The 13294-nt window shown below is 38.8% G+C and overlaps 1 protein-coding gene across 3 annotated transcripts; it reads left to right on the top strand.

Annotated features, from left to right (window-relative positions):
- The first annotated feature begins 3265 nt into the window (after window positions 1–3265).
- On the top strand, window positions 3266–12801 carry LOC108952546 (uncharacterized). 3 transcript variants are annotated; one of them, XM_065177256.1, is made up of 5 exons: window positions 3266–3617; window positions 5154–5323; window positions 6134–6194; window positions 12263–12336; window positions 12422–12801. In XM_065177256.1, the coding sequence occupies exons 1-5, from the start codon at window positions 3443–3445 to the stop codon at window positions 12500–12502; spliced, it is 561 nt and encodes a 186-aa protein (XP_065033328.1). In that variant the 5' UTR covers window positions 3266–3442; the 3' UTR covers window positions 12503–12801. The 3 variants fall into 3 exon arrangements, with proteins under 3 accessions (XP_065033328.1, XP_065033326.1, XP_065033327.1); XM_065177254.1 differs by having other exon boundaries at window positions 3273–3635; XM_065177255.1 differs by having other exon boundaries at window positions 3274–3635; window positions 12266–12336.
- Window positions 12802–13294: the final 493 nt, after the last annotated feature.

Raw genomic sequence — 13294 nt, 5'->3', positions numbered from 1 at the left:
AGTAGATGGTTGAGCTCTGTGTTTTTAAGCTTGTAGAAAAATGAATCATATATATGTCTGACATTATAATATTACATGTATCCATGTCCAGATAAAAAAAAAAATTTATAGTTTTTTAATCCTGTCAATTCGTTTTCATGACTATTTTGTTTTCGCATAAATAAGTTTGGTAATTTCGTTCTGCACTAAATGATTGCTGCCTCCAGTTTTTCTCATGATCCTTGTTTGTTAGTGCTTTTACATTCGGGGCAAGAGTAGTGATCTGAATTGGAGCTTTAAAATTAGCAAATTTTTTGATGTAGAATAACATTCAAGTAATAAAGCATAATGTTTTTTAAAGGGTAGGGGATAGATATAGGTACGATTTGAGCCTAGCATTTTGTGATGATACGTTAATGACTTTTGTCAGCTAAGTTATCGGGTACCTTTGTAAACCATAATTATGTCAAGGCCATTCATCTTATATGCATTAAAGTTTATAATCTTATAAATCATGATTATGTCAAAGACATTCATTTTATATGCTCATATGAACATGCTTATGTATAAATGAGTAAGTGATGAAGGTTTGATTTGAACTTAACATCGTGTCAAAATCTTTATCAGAACTAAGCTATATAGCACGTTCTAATAAAACACAGTCGTGCCCACTCAGGAAAGCATTAGGGATACATTTAAGTCCCATGTCACAACATACAAGTAATAGCTATTGTAATGAATGACGTGGTGTAGTACCGGAATTGTAACAGCGTAAATTTATCTTCCTAACTCTTCTTTATATCTTTTGTTTGTGAAACAAAGAAAGAAAACTTCTATAACACTTATTTTCTCGTGGATGATTATAAATGGATCATTCTAAGCACAGTACTCTTCAATCCTTAATCAATCATCATTATTATCAATAGGGCTAATTATATATTATCCTCTATCATCATCAGGGTTAATTACATATTATTCTCTGTTGTTAATTATATTTAGTATTTTAGTTTCTACACTTTAATTAAAGTTACATTGAGATCTTTATACTATGAAATATTTAATCTTAGTTATCCTCATGTCATCAACTTTATCAACGAAAAAAATCCTTTGATTGTGCTTAGATGGTATACCTTGTGGTTGCATCGGTGGCGTTTGATAGGAGATTCAGGCATTGCCTCTTTTGTGAAGTGCCTCTTTTGGAAGACATACCCAGTAGCAATATAGATGGCATTCCAAAGGAGATCTAGTACACTTTTGTTCTCACTCTCGTTGGAACCATTCTCACAATTAATAAAAAAGACCATCTACAATAAAAGACAAAAACATCATTAACATACCAAAAGTAAAGATAACTCTTATATTAAATAAAAGTTTTATAGATTTTATAAAAAAAGATATAGCTATAAATTATAAACTTCTCATCACAATATTTATCCTTCTATGCATCTAATTGGACTACTTTTTTAAAAGGCTTAGTCTAAGTTTTTTTTTTCATGCCTTGATACAAACTTGATCAAAATGTATTGAATTTCATTATCGATACTCTAAAAGAAGCTTTTTTTATTGCTTATGATGGCTTATATCAAGTGTTTTCCTTGATAGTGATAGATTAAGTAGTCTTTGATATATTTGACATAAAGGAAAGAGTTAATTTATTTTTTGAATTACATTATCTATCAGTATTTTGACAGTGTTTTTAGGATCTTTAGGAAATTTTATATTTTATTCTAGTATTTAAAAAAAAATCTTAATTTAGATAGAATGTAATACATGTTACTTTATTTGATCATACAACATAAGCTCGTTGGTTGTATTTCAAATACTAGGTGGGAGACATTTTCCTAAGTTTTCTACTCAAAATATAATAAAAAGCTAGGTATGTCATTAAAATATACATATTGTATATTGAAACATTCTAATATTTGTAATTTTGCTCCCTATTTAAAGATCTTTAATTAGTTGATTTTTGACTTGAGTTTGACTCTTCTTATCTTATTAAATAATCATTTTTTTTAATACAGTAATTTAAATTAAACATAAGTTAAAAACTATGATTTAAATTATGATTCAATAAATCTGCATTAAATATAGTGATTTAAAATAAAAAAAATTTAAACACTTACTTAAGTCTTCATCATCCGACAACTCAAAAATAAGAATTTTACCTTGACACATCGTCTTCATCTATAGCATCAATCGTAAACTCTAATTCCCTCGAATTGTAGATTAGAAGTAGGAGAGCTATCCGCCTTATGCGTACCACTAACACGACCGTTGGATAGGTCGTCCGAGAGGATAACGAAGCTGGAGGAGATGATAATGCTTACAGAGGTTGATAAAGCTTAAGAAGTGCTAAAAAAAAACTTTTTCTTAACATGTAATATTATGCTGCTCTAAGATACCATCATGTAAAACTTAAGAATGCACATGATCATTAGATTAAATAAAAGGATACATAGCGTTTCACGGATGTCGAAAGTGATGATTGGATCTCCTCTAGAATGCCACCGGCCTTATATGCCATCAATGTTATCATTCAATATGTCGTTTGGAAGGATAGCATAGCTAAAGGGAAGGAAAACCGAAGGGGAGAAAAGCTAGAAGGCAAGATAGTGCTTCATAAAGGAGGCGACACTCAAATCTCCTCTAGAATGCCATTGGTCTCATGTGCCACCAACGCTGTTGCTGGGTATGTCGTTTGGAAGGATAGCATAACCGAAGGGGAGAGAAGCCAGAGGGGATGAAAATGAGAGAGGAAGATACTATTTGATAGAGGAGGCAACATCTAAATCTCCTCTAGAACACCATCGGCCTCGTGCACTATTATTATTTATTATTCTCGTATTATCGATTTTATTTTATTTTTTTCTCATAATCTTTTATTTCATCCTCATTGTTGACATAATCAACCTTACTCATTGCCGACATCATTCACTATCCCCTTGAATATCTCTCCACTTGTTGTCGCGTTATCGATGCCCATGCAATGAACCCTTGATGCTCGACGTCGTTTGACCTCACTCGTCACCCCATTGACGTCATTCGTCCTCACTCATCGTCACTCATATATTGTTCTTCAAGAAAAAAGAAGAAATAAGAAGAAGAGAAGGTAAATGAGGATATTTATATATATTTATAATAAAATAATTTAGAAATATTAAAAATATGAAAAGAAAATTAAAAATAAGATAGTAAATAGTAAAAAAGGTTTACAAATAAGTAATATGTTAGTAAAAGAAGCCACATAGTTCGGCAGGACGAGTGACATTTGGTTCACATGACTCGGGTCGTTAGAACACCGAGTCAGCTCAGACCCCGAAGCCCGCATTTCGTTGCCGAAGCTTAGCGCATCCCACGCTGAGATGTCTGAAGAAGACGTCGCCCAATTCCTTCCCCGACACGGACGCATGGCTGACAATTAGGGCCGGAAGATCCATCGGACGAGGCGAGGCGAGGCGGGAGCATGACGGGCGAGCCACCCGATGAGGATGGGCTCAATAGTGCGGACGGCACAGGTGACGGCGATCCGCGCCGTGTCCCCGATCCGCCGAGCTACAGGGGGAAGTCTTGTAAGGGCTGCCTCTATTATTCCTCGCGCCTAAAGTCCGACGGCCACAATCCCGTCTGCGTTGGCATCGGTCGGACTCTTCCACAAGGTCCATTTGCTTTCTGTCTGTTGTGTCTGGGAATTTTGTGCTGGAATATGCAGATTATAACCTCGATTTCTGTCTATCAGTTTTGTTACATGGCAAAGATGTGATGTCGTCGTCTTTTTTATGAACTAAGTGGTGCGTGTTCCAGGAATCTAAAAAGTGTGCGCATTTGGTGGGACTTAGGATGATAAAATGCTATGCGAATGTTCATGAATTAGGGTTATTGAACTTTAAAATTTGATCAAACAAGCAAGATTGCTAGAACTGTGCCTTTTGCTTGAATATTATTCATTGACTAACACGGATTATGGGAGTGATTCCTTCACATAATGACCCATTGAAGTTTGCATGATGATATTTGCCAACATCTAAAATAATGATAACTATAACATATCTGAGGCCTGGTTTATAAAGAAAACTAAGTTTGGTTAGGTAATCAAGTTGCTATATTGTATATAATAGTGAACCCTGAAATGAGAAATGAAACTATGCATAGGAAACTTGTCTGAAGTTAAATGAAATAGTCTTCTAGTTGCTTGGTCCATGCTTCTTTCAGAACCCCCGACCCACCTGCAATTTTTTTTTAATAGACATTGAAAATGATGTTTTTAGATTATGATCCTTTAAAAAAATGATGATACAAGCTGTATGTGAATGACTCGACAATGTTCCTTATTAATAGAGGGAAGCAACTGTGTGCAATGGAATTTTGACTCATAAGGTGCTGAATTTAATATCAGTTCCAACAATGTTCCTAATTGAACCAATTTACAACAGTGTAGAGCTCTCAAGCGCTATTGTAGATCAGTGTTCTGAAATTACATCTCTTTTTCTTGTGCTTTTAAATAGATAAGTAAAGAAACTGAGTTGGTCATTTCTTCAATTGTTGAGGTGTATCTCCTTCAGGGTCTGTAGAATGTCTTCCTCTAATTTTGGATTTAGGTTAATTGGTCCTTTTGTCCTAAGATAGCCAATCAGTTTTATACATACATCTATTCCATGTATGAATACTGTCCGGATTTAATTGGGTTTTCAGCTTTCACATGTTAAAATCTCCTTTATGGAGTAATTCCTGTTTATAATATTTCCATTGATTAGCTTCATGGAGTTAGGCATGAAGATAAGACCTTGACACAAGTTGAAAACATTCAAGTAATAAGTGTATATTATCTGAAAAGTATGTTGGTTTTTTGGGATTGTTTAACCGCTGATAACTAGTGGACTGTGACTGGTTCGGATTGGTCATAATTTATTTACTGTTAACACATATCCATCTGCCTTTTTTTTTTTGGTTCTGGTCCTTTTCTATCATTGCTTAAGAAGCCATTTTGGTCTAGGGCAACTCACTAGATACTGGCATATTATGTGGAAAAATTCATCAGCTTTTTTGCGGGTACTTGGTCCATGATGCTTTACCATGAAAGATTGGATTCATCATGTTGTTCTTATGTTTACTGAAATATTGAGTGAATAAGATTCATCCTATTCTCATTAACAACTAAGTGAAACTCTTGTGACCAGTACCTAACTCCATCATTGGTGATTCTGAAACGGAAGCTACAAAAGATGGTCGTAGCCTGTCAGATTTCAAGTATGCTTGTGTTGGTTATTCACTTTTCCTAGATAAGAAAGATAATACTGCTGAAAAGCCAGAGAACCAAGCAGAATTGCCATTTTGTGTGGGCATAGAGGTCATTTCTTGCTTCTCTGACTTTCTTAACTGCATGTTGCTTGATATTGTGTTCCTTTCATATTTTTTCAGGAGTATGCCTTTTGATCTCTATTGTATAGGTCTAAATGTTCTTACTGGAACAAATAATTGGTTACAAGTATCGACTAACATTGATACACTATTGTTGTCTATATGCATATACAACTGTTGCTTTGGTTATTTTATAGGCACAGACGACAATTGTTATATTTAGCTGTATGCACAGGCAATCACCACTAAACTTTTGACGTAGCTTATCTAGCATCAGTCACGCAAAGGTAGATTAGTTCAGAATAATTTCATCCAATATATATGTGGTGGTTGTTGAATTTGGCGCTGGGTTTATATTCACCTTTCATACTATTTCTTTTAAGAATAATATTGTGTTTGTATAACCCAAAAGGTATTGAATTCACAATCAAAGACCGAAAAATGTTTAGATAATTATGGATTCAATGGAGAATTATCTGCGTTAAAGAAATCCTGATACAGATGTTGTTGCATGGGATCATCTTCTCCTGTATTGTGAATAATGAAATATGCTTCCTGTACTTGATTTTATCACGTTTGAGATATCCATTTGTGCTAGATGTGTGCTTTAGTTTATAAGAGATGGAGGACATCACTGTGCCAAGGAGTGCTATAAGATGTAGAATATAGGTGACATAAAGGAAAGCTAAAGAGTGCAATTTGGAGAGTTAACTCTTGTATTTTTTTTCCCTTGCAAATGTGTTTCAGAACTTTTCTTTTCATTGTCAGTTCACTAACATCCATATGAAATTTATTGCAGATATTGGCGGACAGAAGAACTTCAACTGCTGGTCATATTCCTGCAAATGTTAACAAGGAAGGTGATGGACTGTAAACGATCTTTTGGAAGTTCTATTTTATTTAAAACAAGGATGGATGTCAATCTGTGTTTCTAGCTACATTGGATCATAAGGCCAATTTCTTGATATCTTTGCTATATTTTATCGGTTATTGGGTTAGGTTCAGCAACATCTATGGCATTTCACGAGCCTTAATTTCCAATTTTTGGAACTCTTTCACAAAGGTCGATAAGGTGGACAATATGGAAAGATCAGTATTATGAACAACATGAAACTTTTGTTCTAGTTCACTAGAAGAAGGTGGTGGACGGTAGATCTTTTGTAAGCATTTGTTATTTAAATGGATCAAGGAGTTGGGAAAGTAGAGCATAAATATATGTTAATTTTCTATATATTTAAATGAAGATAATGGCTGAGGTCAACATGTAACTTTTGTTTTTTCTTGTAGATATTAGATCGGAATCTTGACCAGTAATTAGCTTAGAGCATTTTCTGGTCTTGAAAAAAAAAAAGAAAAATGTCATTATATCACGACTGTTTTATGCTAAGCATAGAAAATGAGCCAAGTAGAATGTTTGTTTGGTACAATCATGGGTGGAAAAACATTGACTTGGGAAGTTGTGACAAATTGGAAAATTTTGTTATCCTTGACCAATTTCTAATACGTGCAAAGAGGATTATTATTACATGTTATCAAAGATGAATACCGAAAATTATTTGCATTGTCAAATCAATATCGAAAATTTGGAGCTAGTTTAATGAGTGAGTTGCTTTTTATTTCTTTTATATAGGCAACATGTAGTGGATTAATCACTTGAAAGTGATCAAAAGCTTTTGTTGTTCTTAATAGAGGATCTGCAAATGCTTCTCTAAAACCTAGAGGTTTCTCAAGCTTTTTTGCCTTAGTGGAACCTAATATTACCTTGATAGCTCGTATGCAAATTTGGAAGTGACATTTTGTCACGGACTTAGCTGGTTTTGCCTAAGTCGTGCGGCACCCTTGCGTGTCCGTCCGTAAAGGTCAGCCTCCCCGAAGCCTCCCATTGTCCGTTAAAACTTACGAAAGAGAAAACCAGTTAGAGAGAACGCCTCACTTGGGATTCACAAGCAAACATTCCAAGAAACACTTCATAGACAATGCAAATTACAAACAGACTTTACAAGCTCTGAACAGTTGCACAACAAAGGGTCAAAATGGTCCATTATAGACCGAGAATCTCTCACAAGTGTCCACATGACACAACCTTTATTTACAAGCCTAAAGCGGCTACCAAACCAACTAAAATGGGACTGTTAAGCCTTGGTCGTCCCTCTACATGCTGTGCAAAGCATGAACACACCAAAAGACACGGACATACATAAGCATTACATCAAACATCCTGTTTAGAAGTTTGTCCGTGACATTCTCCCCCACTTATTCCTTCGACGTCCTCATCGAAGCCTTTGCCGACACTGCAACTCCTTGCCTTTGCTGAGTCTTCAATCTTCTGCTCCAGCTGCAATGCGCCTCCTGGCTCCCAACTGCTCTCTATTGCTGTTTTTGAATAGTCGAACCTTTGATCCGCCATGCTGCTTCAACTCACCAATGACTTTGACTCTGGTGTGGGGTTGGCTAAGTTGTGTTGATCCTTGTTGATTCTTGCGGATCCTCCAGATGAAGGAAAATATCATCCTTACTGCGTCAGTCTCTCAAATGCCTCAAGCTGCTTGAACTGAGTGGATGCTTGTTGGAGATTTAACGAGCATCGTCTCGCAAACTTCTGAAGTTTTGGGTCATTCCTCCATAAAATTTGCTCATTAACTCTTTTTTCACTTAGATGTTGCTTCCAAGTAAGTTCGCATCACTTCCGCTTTCGATTGGCATTTCATTGGGAAATGAAGCGGACAATCTACTCTCAGTAGCACTGATCACCGTTGGTGAGGATTTGACAACTATTGTCTTCCATTATCTTCGAAGGGTCTTTGAACTTGTGTAGAGCTCCTCTGCTGGATAGATAAGAGAATTAGGGTACTCGGTTTCGCTCATTCTCTTAAGGGTTAAGAAGGCAAAGGTTACTTGACTTCGCCCGCCTCCTCGAGGTTGTACTCCATGCATCGAGCTGGTTACTGGCCTTCGCCTGCTCTTTGCTCATACTTCTGGAGCACTTGAAGTGTTTACACTCCTTGCGTTGAGTTAGCTACTGTGATTCACTTTCTTAATGCTATCGAACTTCTGGAATGCAAGAAGTTTTCACGCCAACTTGGTGTGATTCTCTAATAGATTTGGTCGCCTTTGGGATTGTACCGTCTTCTCCATCAACCCTGCCGCCTACTCCCCTGAGTAGCAAAGGTACAGCACCGCGTACTGCCTGCTTCGTTCCTTGGTCGTGCACTCTTGCATTACCCGAAGTCCTTCACTTTCGGCTATCTTGATGAGAAGTTCGTTGACACCGGTCTTACGAAGTTCCTTGGCCTCTACTCTTCAGCCTTGTCTCGATACTTGGAGTTTGCTTCTACATGCTCCACCTCCTCGGCCCCTGTCACGACCAAGCGCTCTCCCTCCATGAGAGCAAGGGATCAATGACTTTCACGGAAGTCCCGCCTCTGCGGCACCATGGCGCTGCCATGCCCATGGCCCTACTATCCGTCGCCTCGCATCTGCATCCTTTTTCTTCACGATAAGTAGATATGTCTCTATGACACTCCTCCGAGTCCACCTCCATTCTAACTGATGCTTGATTTTGGGTAGCTAAGTCCCTATGGACTCGTCGTCGCTTCCTCACCCCTTTCGACCCCTTGCTTAAACACTTCAGTGTTCTCCAAGCAGCTCCCTTTGGTCGATGGAAAGACAGATTGCAACTCCCATGGATGGCCTCTGCCATCACGTTGTAGGGTTTGCACTGATTCTGTTCTCCTTAGCTTCCTTGGTAGCAACGTTCGCTTACTCGATCTTGTCCTCTGACTTGCCGGGCTCCCTTAAGCGAATATGAGCTCTAGAGTAGTCCAACTCTCCAGCTGCTTCGATCATACCTCTGCATGATCAAGTCCCTCTCATGGGACTCACTGGTACTTTGCATTCGAACTTTTCCCTTGATGGAACACAACCCCCATATGCTAATGACCAAGGCGTTCATCTGATGCAAAATTCGATGCACGCACGGAAGACCCGCCTCTGCGGTACCATGGCCTTCACTCCTTGAATCCATAGCCCTTCTTGCCATCGTGTTGTTCACCGAAGTGGAGCTTCCAGGAGCTCCCGATCATACCTCCGTATGATCTAGTCCCTCACGGGACTATGTCGTGTGTATCGCATTGCCGCGAACTGTTCCACCACGATCCGCTGCACCATGTTGTCTCCTGGTGACATCTCTATTGCATTCTGATCCTTGTGGGATGAACTCAAATTGTGATCCCTCCATGCGTGGCCTTTGCCAATACATCACAAGGTCTCTTCCACCTTCGATTTTGTTCGCTCATTTGGCAATCGACCTTCATCCACCCACTCTTGGGTTACACCTAGATGAAGCACCGCTCTAGGACAGTCCGTCGCCTAGTAGCTCCCGAAGTCCCCCGACTTCGCTGCAATTAGTGCACCATTGTCTGGATCCTGGGCCTCTGCCCCTACCAGCACAATTTTTGTTGCACACTGCTTCCTTCATGGCAACTTAAATGGCAACACTGTGATATATTTTTCAAGAGTACTCACCTCCGCGTCCTCTTGCCCCGTGCCAAGGCCTTCTGAACCCAACTTCGCCTCTGCAAGTTGAGTCGTCTTAGTTTCTCAATCAAATGCTTCTCCGAGATAAGGTGCATGTGCCCAGAAGCTCCCTTCATCTTTGCCACCATGCAAGATGAGTCTGCTTCGTCAGAATGAAGGACCCATGGAACAACATGATCCTGCTCTTGCCTCTGCAAGAGTTCATGTCCTTGACCTCTGTCCAAGGAAAGCACTATGCCTCCACTCCATGTTCCAACTTCTATGTTGGCTCCCTTCGTGCGGCTTGGGTACTTCGCCAAGTTACACCCAAGTTGCTCCGCTCCTCATTTTTGCATTGAGTTGATGGTGGCCCTCGCGCCCACCATTCCATGGGTCAGCCCTCCCTTGAGTCTGATTTCCATATCGACTCCAAGTGTGCCTTCATTTGTGTTGCTTTGGGTCGCTCCCTCACTTGATCTCGCAATGCATCCACCAATGCATTCTCTCAAGCGAGATCATGCGACGACTCCTCGTCGCTTGCTCGGTCCATTGAACTTCGTTGAGTTATTGTTTGTTGAGGTACTCCTTCTTAACATGTGCGGTCTGTTGCACATGATTCTCCCCCTGGAGAGCCGGGACTTATCCCTCCTGGATATCTATCTCATTGGAGCAACATCTCTCTTTATTTTGGAGACCACCATCCCCTTGGACTACTCCGATTTGCTGAACAAACTGCACATTGTTCTGCCTCCTGCAAACGCATTTGCTAGATTGCGACTCCACGTCAATACAGCCCCCGCTGCACCACTCAAGGCCTAGCAACATGCTGAAATCGTTACACACTTCAGCCTCCTACGGACGTATCCTTCACATGCCGAAGAGAAAGTTTCAATGCTCCATGGCACCGAGTTTCGGTCGCCTTGGGATGGCCGTGAACCTTCCATCGTCCACATACAAACCCATGTATGAGTACCGAATTCTTTGAGTTAGCAATTCCCCTCACCTTTGTAAGCATTGTACAACTCTTTCGGTCGTTGAGCAACTCATTCCACCTTGCATTGTCTCATCCTTTACCAAGCGCCTCGCTTGCCTTGAGCACCATCAAGTATAGTTGTCAACGTTGAGCCGTAGCTCAAACTCAGCCATCCCACCCTTTGTGCGCTCCACATTCTTCCAAGCTTGCCTGTTCTCGTGGTCTCTCTTGTGCGAAGGGTTGGTCATTCCTTTGAATACCAATCTCAAATGCCCGCTCCTCCGAGCGATTCTTTTCCCTACATCTCCATGCCCGTTTTCCCTCAAACGGTCGTGCGTGTGCTGACTGCCCTCAACGCTGCCCCGCTAGGTCCCCCACGTTTGCATGCTAAGTGTTTCTATGAGTGCTTGTCCTGCTCTGATACCATCTATCACGGACTTAGATGGTTTTACCTAAGTCGTGCGGTATCCTTGTGTGTCCGTATGCAAAGGTCAGCCTCCCCGAAGCCTCCCATGGTCCGTTAGGACCTACGAAAGAGAAACGGGTTAGAGAGAACGTCTCACTCGGGATCCACAAGCAAACATTCCAGGAAACACTTCATAGACAATGCAAATTATAAACAGACTTTACAAGCTCTGAACAGTTGCCCAACAAAGGGTCAAAATTATCCATTATAAACCGAGAATCTCTCACAAGTGTCCACATGGCACAACTTTTATTTATAAGCCTAAAGCGGCCACCAAACCAACTAAAATAAGACTATTAAGTCTTCGGTCATCCCCTTACATGCTGTGCAAAGCATGAACATACCAAAAGATACAGACATACATAAACATTATATCAAACATTCTGTTTAAAAATTTATCCGTGACAATTTGGTAGAACAAAAAAGTGCATATGATGCAGCTAATCAAAAAATTTTGGAATCTTGTGCGTGTGGTGAGCAGCATGGGTTGATGTTTGGCCTTTGTTAGCATAAAATTGATTTGATGGAGAGGTACAAGTGCTCTCATGTTTGGAGGTTTTGATAAGGAAGAGGTCTGCTGTCTTAAGAGGATGACATTTTTGCAGAGTTTGCTCCTTCGCTGTAGAAAATTTTAAGTTAGTTTTTAATTCAAGGGTTTTAACTAATAATTTGAGATCAAGTACTAATAACTTTTTAATTACACCTCAAATTGTTGTGAGACTTTATGTTTGTCAATTTGCATGAAATTCATATATACTGAAGCATCATATTATTTTTTTGCAATACATCCTGTATCTTTTATCAATATAGCTCAGGAAAAGGCTCACTGTTGGGATCTTGGGGCTAATTGGTGTTGCATCTTGTCTCTTCTAAAATATTTTTGCCATGAAACAAGTTATTCAGCATTTCTTGCTATTCTCGGTGCACGAACTGTTTTCTCAATTTTGTGTCTGACCTGTTGCTTGATATCGTAGTAGATGCTACACTACATTCTCAGCCACACGCACACCGACCAGCTCAGCATTCAGTGGATGAATTCTTCGACAGGAAAGCATTTAGTTTTAATTCTATTCCTACATATTCCATGTCCAACTCTGAGTAAAGAAATGCTGAAAGTTTTGTCAATGTGCAGGTTTAGAAAGAATGCTGGGGTGGTGGCCTCAGGTGTAGCTAGGAACCTGAACAAAGTGGGCAACTACATAGGAAAACATTGATGACATTTTGTATCCTTATCGCAAGCCACCCAAGTAAAACCTTTTGTTGACTAACAACGCAGATGCCAATTGTTTGAACTTTGTTTCTTTCCATTCCATGTTCAATAAGCTCAATTCTACCTGGATGCTGCATATGAGTTTGGCCATTGCTGGTAGTAACCACAAGGCCAATGTAAGCAGCGCTGGAGCACTTGCACTCGAGTTCAAAGTTTCGTCATCTGTTGCATGTATTTTACTTTTCTAGTGATAACATGTAAAGTTTATCCATTGAAACTTCTTTATAATATGGACTTTATTAATGAGCATTATAAATTGGTGATAAGTTTAGAAATTTTAGGTCTGACACAAGAATAAATGTATTATGTACATTATCAGGGTTAAAACATGGTTATGGATCTTGTCATAGAGAAATATTCTGACAAATTCTGAAATAATTTCTTATCAACACCAATAACAATAAAATCGTTAGTCGTAACAAAAATAATTATTTATGATTATGTAAATTTTGATCTGTACTCTTGTTATATTTCTACTTATCAATGATAATTTTTTTATTAAAAATATTTTTATATAAAATAACATCATTCAATATTTTTTTTTATCGAAGATATTGATTTAATAGTGGTATACTAGATTCACCTCAGAATCTTATTATATTTTTGAAGCTGCCCTCTTATTAGAAAAGTTAGAAAAGAAAAAAATATTTTCATTTGCCAATGTTTAATAAAAGATAAAATATGTATATTTAAGATAATATAAGTATGTGTGAATAATTATAAGACAATTGGTGCC

Source organism: Musa acuminata, unplaced genomic scaffold (assembly GCF_036884655.1).
Source record: "Musa acuminata AAA Group cultivar baxijiao unplaced genomic scaffold, Cavendish_Baxijiao_AAA HiC_scaffold_1035, whole genome shotgun sequence".
NCBI classification, from domain to species: Eukaryota; Viridiplantae; Streptophyta; class Magnoliopsida; order Zingiberales; family Musaceae; genus Musa; species Musa acuminata.
The sequence above is the reverse complement of the archived record's forward strand: the minus strand, read 5'-3'. Positions and strand labels throughout refer to the sequence as shown.